Here is an 8,018-nt window from a genome sequence, read left to right as displayed (position 1 = left end):
TACTATTTATGCTTATGCCTGGGTAGTTTAGGACCCAAATCATAAATTACTTGTAATGTTGCACCATACTTGTTAATTTAAGTGCCTAAATTACATTAGAACTTGTAAGATGAATTCTAAAAAATCGAATTTCACTTACTTGAATTTTTAGCGGATTACTTGACCGTAAATGGAAATATTATTATTATTGTATATTAGCCTTATTATAACGTTTAAGTCAAATGCTTATAAAGTATTCTCTCTTCTTGTGGAGCGGGCTGAACGCCTCGGCAGTAGATAGATGCATCTATGGATCGTGCCGCACGTTCCTCGGCAGTGTACACGTTATTCTGGATCGGATCGTACGACCTCGACATAAATCGTACTTAATAATACTCGGAGCCTAATCATACTTGATATTATTTTGTGGCTTATGAGGTTACACTTATTAACGACGAGAATTTATTTGGGACTTATTAATTTGTGAAAGAATTATTTGCACGTGCTTGTTAATGAGTTATTATAATTATTTACATAACTCATGCTTGTTTAGAATTTATGTATTCATATTGTTAGCCCTTAGTAAGTGTCGAAGTCGACCCCTCGTCACTACTTTTTTGAGTTTAGACTAAATACTTACTGGGTATATGTTGTTTATGTACTCACGCTACACTTCTGCACTAATCGTGCAGGATTTGAGGCAGGTGCATCTGGTGGTCCTACCAGCGCGCATCTCAGATATCCCGATGCCTAGTGGTGAGCTGCTTCCTGAGCCGTTCTGCAGCCCCTAGAGTTTTTCTTCTGTATTTTACATTCTGTCTACTTTATACTCAGACAGTAGTTAGAGTTTTTTATATTTTACTAGTTGCTCATACACTTGTGACACCGGGTCTTGGCACACACACTAGTAGACTTTATGATTTTGGAGTACTTATATCACTATGTTTGTCACTCAGTTGTCTACACTTCATTTATTAAATTTTCTACTCCTTAATTTCTTATTAAATAGAATTTAACTACTTGAAAACTTATTAAAAGGAGGAATAACTTGTTTAATTCACTATTGGCTTGCCTAGTGGTAGCGTTGGGCGCTATCACGATCCATAGGAGAAATTGGATCGTGACACTATTAGTGTCCTTACCTATTGCTCTCTTTTTAGTATAATACGATGAATATATTTTTGTATTATTCTTGAAATTTTAATTTAATTTTGGCATTTTGTTCCATAGCTCCAATTTTAAGTATTATTATTCATTACTTAGTATTGCTATATTGCCATGTGACTTTTTATTAGCTTATCACTTTATTTAATGTCCTTACTCATTGCTCCACTTTTAGTATAATACGATATAGTTTTGTATTACTCCTGAAATTTAATTTAACTTTGTCCTTTTGTTTTCGTAGCTCTAAAAAAATTTTAAAAATATATCAATAATATTATTTTCCTATTTAATTATTTTATTAAACAAATTTAAAGTGTAAGACCCTTTCACATTATTTCTATTCTCCTCTATATACATTATTTTTAATCATATAATATTTTAATTATTTTTTCACATTTCGTGTTTTATCTATAATATATTATCGTATTATTTTTCTAATTCTTTTGAAAATAGGACAAAGTTTAAACGAAGAAGTTCTTTTATTATTTGTCATAAATCTACTAATACTTTTAGTAATTATTATTTAGTATTACGTGCAATAAGCAATTAATTTTGTTTTTCTTTTTGTTTTCCGTATAGAGCTTTGACTTTAATTTTTTTTTAACTTAACTACATTACAATTTTAATTACATATTTATATTTTTAATTTGTTGCTTGGCATTATTTCATTGTAAATGTTTTACATTTTAGGTTTATAAATTATGTTTTCAATTGCGCGATATTATCCATATAATATATTTTTTCTCGTCATAATTCAAAAAAGCTTTCTCATATCAAATTTAAATTCTAATCCTTCTATATATCTATAATTATATTATTTGTTTACAAAAAAAAAATCTCTATTTTTTGTTCTTTGTCTATTGTTATTGTGTTACCCGTTATTGGTTACATTATTACGTAACTTTTTATTAGCTTGTCACCTACTTTATATCCTTATCTGCTACTTCTATTATAATATACTATATTGGTTAAAATAATTTTTTTATTTATTTTTAATTTTATCCTTACTTTGTAATTTAATTATGCAAAATAATTTGGATATTGTGACTATGAGTATGAGTAGCTAAACTTCTAATCTAGGGTTTTGATGGAACCTATTGGAGGATGATTTTCATGTTATGTTAATATAGATTTGCCGTAGTATTTTCTCTATTTGTTCAACTATATTATTATTGTTATTGATTGAATGGCCCTCAATCGACTGTGCCTATTTAGTGTGTATTTGTTGAACAACATCACTCTTAACGTATATGAGGGATAAATACGAAGGGTTTAAAGGTGGGATTAGGGATAACGAAACCTTGGTGCGATCTGAGTGAGCCGTAATTAATACCAGCAAGCGTAATTCGGGAGAATATATCTAGTAAATTATGATAATTACTCGAGAGAAAATTACGACAGTCAGAGTGCTCATGATCGATAGAGAAGACTTAGGCAAATTTATAGAAAACGTAGCGGAAAATAATTCCGACAATAGAAAAAATCATAACCTTAGATCATTCCAATTCTTGTCTACAAACCGTAGTAGTTAGTTATTAATTATTGTATTTTTATTACGTAATATTTAGTTAGTAAACATCCAAATTGTTACTTAAATATTTCTGAAGATTGATTGCGTGAGTTCGTGCGAGTCTAGTAGCTGTGCTTGATAGGTTAATTCCCTGTGGGATTCGATTCCGAACTTGTTATCCAGAATATATTTGCAACGATCTCTTAGTCCTTTTTATAAGGTATAGTTGGGCGTGATCATATATGCATCTATAAGTGATTTACATGATAGGTGAATGGGCCCATATTCCAGAATTCGGGGATTTTAGTCCCAACTTTAGCTGGTATAATCAAGTTATTATGAGAACAAGCAGCACAAGAGAATTCTTGAAGAATCTTCTAGTTCTTCAGTATATGCTTATCTGAATTCTCAAATAGCTAATTTAAAAATGGCAAATGAAAACTTCAAGTTTATCATGGCATGTGCTATCTCTAAGTAAACTTCTGGTTTACTATGGCATAAACTTTTGCATCAGTAAACTTCTGATTTACTGTGGCTACTTTTGTATCGGTAAATTTCTGATTTACTGTGACTGCTTTTGCATTAATAAACTTCTGGTATATTGTGATACATGATGTAGTACAAATTTGAAGAATACGGCAGGTATCTTGTCACATACATATTTACCCCATATGATTGTGGAAACATGAAGATTTTTAATCTTTCAATCATTTGTAGTCTCAGTATGATAGTCATATGTATTAGTAAACTTCGATTTATCATAATATATGTTTTGACCACAATAATGACAAATAAGCTCTTCGAGAGCCTTCCATTTATTGTCCACAATCAAATATTATTCAGACACTACTTGTGTCATATGTCTTCTAGACAAACAGTTAGCTCTTCAGGAGCTTTTGTTGTACTACCAAATATTGCTCAGATACTTTTGGTGTCATAAGAGAAAATCATAATCAAATGAATAATATAAAGCTAATTCTAAATTTATAAATGACGAAAATTAAGAATTTTAATATTTCTACCACTAACTTTGTGACATATATTTTCTTCAAGGAGAAATATTATTAACATTTGAATATTTTCTATCAATACGGCAACCACATAGTCATTACATCTTTTAAGGAAAGATACACGAGTTGTTATTTCCTTCGGGGAACTCAATAACTAACCATAATATATTAATGTGGTTGTAGAAAGTATTCTACAAGAATACTTTTGCCTTAGAATGATACTTAATAAAATTATCCAAGATGTTTTACGTACAATAAGTACATGTGGCAATGATCTTTATGCTACAAAAATAATATTTATATCCTCTGTTATTCTAGCTCTTCAGTAGGTGAGTTGTGGTATTTCTTCATTCACTCGAGGGAATAAAAATGTACTTCAAAAATAACTTTGAATAACTCATTATTTTATTTAAGCACAGAAAGACACAGTTTCATAATATTTTTCTACTTCAGGAGAAAAATTCAATTATTTTACTACTCAGGAGCAAATTTAAAATACGAAATATTGAGTATATATTCTCTCAATCATATTACCTCTTCTGGAGGTCAATTGTAATATATTTACATCAAGAGCGCGTTCATATTTACGAACTTTATTAATATTGTCACATTCACTTCAGGGAATGGATTAATATTTATCAAAAATTCTCATACTTCAGAAAATCGAACATAATTATCTGAACGCGCATTAATCACATCAAATTGTGATGCTTCAACCTCTTTTAAAATATTTACTATTTCAGGAGCAAATCGAGGCGTGCATGCAATATAGATAATATTTCTTTAGCTTATCTTTAGTTGTAACCATCGAAAGCCTAAATAATCACTTTTGGTGGTCATATGTATATACCACTTCTGGTGGTTAACAAAATTTAGTTATAACGAGATATGCGAAACATAACCACTTCTGGTGGTTGTATATTTCTTTCAAACTCTGCTGGAGTTTATGTGGATCTAATAATATTATCCACTTTGTAATCCTTTATTAAGATAATTAGAATGAAAATAAATACCAAAATAGGTACTGTATACCTAACATATAACCAAGCAAACGATGATAATGATATTAAAATATAAGCAAAATGCTCAAATTAAATTACGCAAATTTGGCCACTCCAGATGTAAGTGATATCTACATTACTTCTGTCAAGAAGATAAACTCACCACCTCAAGGATATAATCTGCCTTATGATGCTCGTAATGAACAAGGTCTAACCGTCTAACCACAGACGTAAGAGTGTCGCCTTACATCGGAAATGAACACTGAAATAGAAATTAAATTCGAAGTACGTGCTCAAAATGACAGAGTCTCGTGCTGATAACGCGTTATAAAATAAAAACTGTAAAGTAAATAAATCGAAGACAAGTATAGAGGGAGATTGATATTTTTATTCAACTTCAAATTGATGTACATAATGAACTAAAAATTCCTCTATTTATAGAAGAAATGAAGCAGCTGCGAGGCTTTTCTTGAGCTGCTTGTAAGGTGTCTGCATGTGCTGCTTGCAACCTGCCTGTTTAATAAGAAGCTGCTGTAAATCATTTCATTGATTTGCTTGCAACCTGTCTGCATCAGCTATTTGTAGATAAACTTCAATAGAGTACCAAACGGATAATCTTCTTCAGGAAGATTATCTATAGCGGAGTTATAAATGAACATCCACATTATAATTATTTTCATAACAGTATACACCCTTCTAAACATATGATTGGAAGACATACGAAACAAACAACTCTATTAAGTGAAAATAAGTTATTGGTCGTCAACAAATTAATTTTCAAGAAAAATATTTTCCAACAAATAGGGAAAAAAATATTTCACTCACTTTAATAGAAGGAAGTTATTTTCCTTTACAATATCTCAAGTCTCAAACTCTTAACTTTATATCACTAGTCCAATCAACACATAAACATTATATTGAAAAATATTATCTGATTTTATCCAATTTGCAAACATTATTATCAATCTTTTTTTTCTTGTTAAAAATTATTATCAATCTTTAATAAATATTTTTTTTCGTTTTCTCAACAAGACAAAGTAAAGGTAAATATATATATATATATATATATATATATATATATATATATATATATATATATATATATATATATATATATATATATTGGAATATGCTTTTCTAAAAATATTTTTCGTCATATACCAAATATAGGAGACAAATTTGTATTATCTCTTCTTAATTTTGAGATTTTGACTTAGTCTTAGGCGCCAATTAATCACGTAGTGTTAATATTATAAACTGACAAAACCCACTAATTCCCACTTCTCCCATTATACAACTTAACTGCCATTATCTATCAATCTTCCCACTCTATATAATTAGGATAATTTTTTTAATACCCATTATAATTATAATCAAGCTCAATTAAATAATATTGCCTCTAAATTTCTCTCTAGCTAGTGATTATGGCTCTTTTTCGATTTAATGCATTCATTTTCTCTCTTGTTTTTACCTCCATATTTGCTACTACCATTTTTGTGTCATCTTTTCAGTTTGAAATTGGAGGTGAAATTGGTTGGAGTAAACCAATTGGTAATGAGTCTGAAACTTACAATGAATGGGCTGCTAAAAATAGATTTCATATTGGAGATTCCCTTTGTAAGTTTAATTATTTCTATCTTTTTCTTTAAAATTAGTTCTCCTTAATTCTCCCTATATTTTCATTAACATGCACTAATCTTGGATATATGGGTTTTTACTTGGAACTCTTTTAAAAATACACCAAATTTGTAGTGTATTTTGGTACAAAGCAAAATATTTTCCGAAAATTTGTCTTAATATTAAATATTCTCTAAAATTTAGAAACTATTTCACATGAACTATTGGATAAAAATATAAATGAAGAAAGTCAATTTCTCCTTTTAATTTTTTTTTTGGCGTTTGTCAGAAAATGAATTCCTCCATTCCAAATAACACCCTTACGATAAAATAACTTGTAATACCTCGAGATGAGTTCAAAATTTAAATTTGATACACTGAATATTTATGTTCTTATTGCGGAATCATTGCAGTTTTTGCAATTATGACTTTAGTGTTTGCTAATTTTTGTAATATTTTTTGTAATATTACATAGTAGTATATAATTTTTGTAAAATTTGTTTTGATATATTTGTGCAGATTTCAAGTACAAAGGTGATTCAGTGCTTGAAGTCACTCCAGCTGATTACTTAAACTGCAACACATCAAACCCAATTTCCAAATTTGAAGACGGAGACACAGTTTTCAAATTTAACCGTTCTGGCTTTTTTTATTTCATAAGTGGCCACAAAAATCATTGCAAATCTGGCCAAAGACTTATAATACGTGTAATGCACCCTTTTGAATCTGAAACTGCTTCGCCGGGGACTGCCCCGGCGATTGCACCAACGGTGGCAGCTGGTGGCGGTGATGACGGCGGAGATGGTTGGGCTTCTGATTTCTTGGGACCCCCTGCAATTAATTCTACCACTGCAATTTCTGTTTTTTCTTATTTTGTTACTGCTCTTGGTGGTGTTATGGTCTTTCTTTATTTGCTTATGTAGAAGAATTAATTAGCCTATGCTTATTTTCATGTTTTTATAATTTGCATTTAGTTGTTGTTTCTCTATTTGGAAGCCTATTGACTTCTTAGTTGTTTGTTATTAGGGAGTTCGACATTTATTTAATTGAATACTAAACTCTCTTTCATTTATAATTTCCTCCTATCTCTCATGATTTGTTCGTTACGATCTTCCCAATAGTTTATATTGGAGCTATAACCATTTTTTTTTGTTTATTGTTATGATTATTAGAAAGTGTGTCTCGGGGTTACCATTTTTCACCAATAGAGGAAATTGACTTTCCTCCTATTTGAGATGAAAGCCATTTTCCTTCTCAATAGGAAAACTTATACTATGTTATTTTATACAGCATATATGCAAAAAATATATATTTATATTAGTAATTTCAATACTGTCTCTATATCCATATATCTATATATATATATATATATATATATCTCTATATATATATAAAGGAATAAAATTTGTATTGTGGTTAAACTAAGTGGCAAGCTACTATAAAAGCCACTTGGCAATCTTAAGGAGAGTTTGTAGGAGACCATCAAATAAGAAAATATCACTTAAGAGCTATAAATGGAATCCCATTTATTAAAATTAAATTGAAATAAGAATTCTTTATTTAAAAATAAAGTCCAGCCACTATACTAGGGGTGGGCGTCGGTCGGTTCAGTCGGTTATTATGAAAGTACGGTTCGGTTTATCGCTTTTCGGTTTTGTAATATTAATAACCAAATCAAATCAAAGTATTTACGGTTTGGTGCGGTTTTTTCAAGGTTCGGTTCGGTTATTTCCAGTT

At 29.9% G+C, this 8,018-nt stretch overlaps 1 protein-coding gene across 1 annotated transcript; it reads left to right on the top strand.

Moving 5' to 3' along the window:
• The first annotated feature begins 6,041 nt into the window (after positions 1-6,041).
• LOC107768526 (early nodulin-like protein 6) lies at positions 6,042-7,311 on the top strand. Its single transcript, XM_016587659.2, has 2 exons — positions 6,042-6,281; positions 6,801-7,311. The coding sequence occupies exons 1-2, from the start codon at positions 6,089-6,091 to the stop codon at positions 7,202-7,204; spliced, it is 597 nt and encodes a 198-aa protein (XP_016443145.1). The 5' UTR covers positions 6,042-6,088; the 3' UTR covers positions 7,205-7,311.
• Positions 7,312-8,018: the final 707 nt, after the last annotated feature.

Source organism: Nicotiana tabacum, chromosome 12 (assembly GCF_000715075.1).
Source record: "Nicotiana tabacum cultivar K326 chromosome 12, ASM71507v2, whole genome shotgun sequence".
Classification (NCBI taxonomy): Eukaryota; Viridiplantae; Streptophyta; class Magnoliopsida; order Solanales; family Solanaceae; genus Nicotiana; species Nicotiana tabacum.
The sequence above is the reverse complement of the archived record's forward strand: the minus strand, read 5'-3'. Positions and strand labels throughout refer to the sequence as shown.

Coding starts and splice junctions, on each gene's coding strand:
- LOC107768526 (XM_016587659.2), top strand. CDS start 6,089: ATGGCTCTTTTTCGATTTAATGCATTCATTTTCTCTCTTGTTTTTACC. Junction 6,282..6,800: donor TCATATTGGAGATTCCCTTT/GTAAGTTTAATT, acceptor ATATTTGTGCAG/ATTTCAAGTACAAAGGTGAT.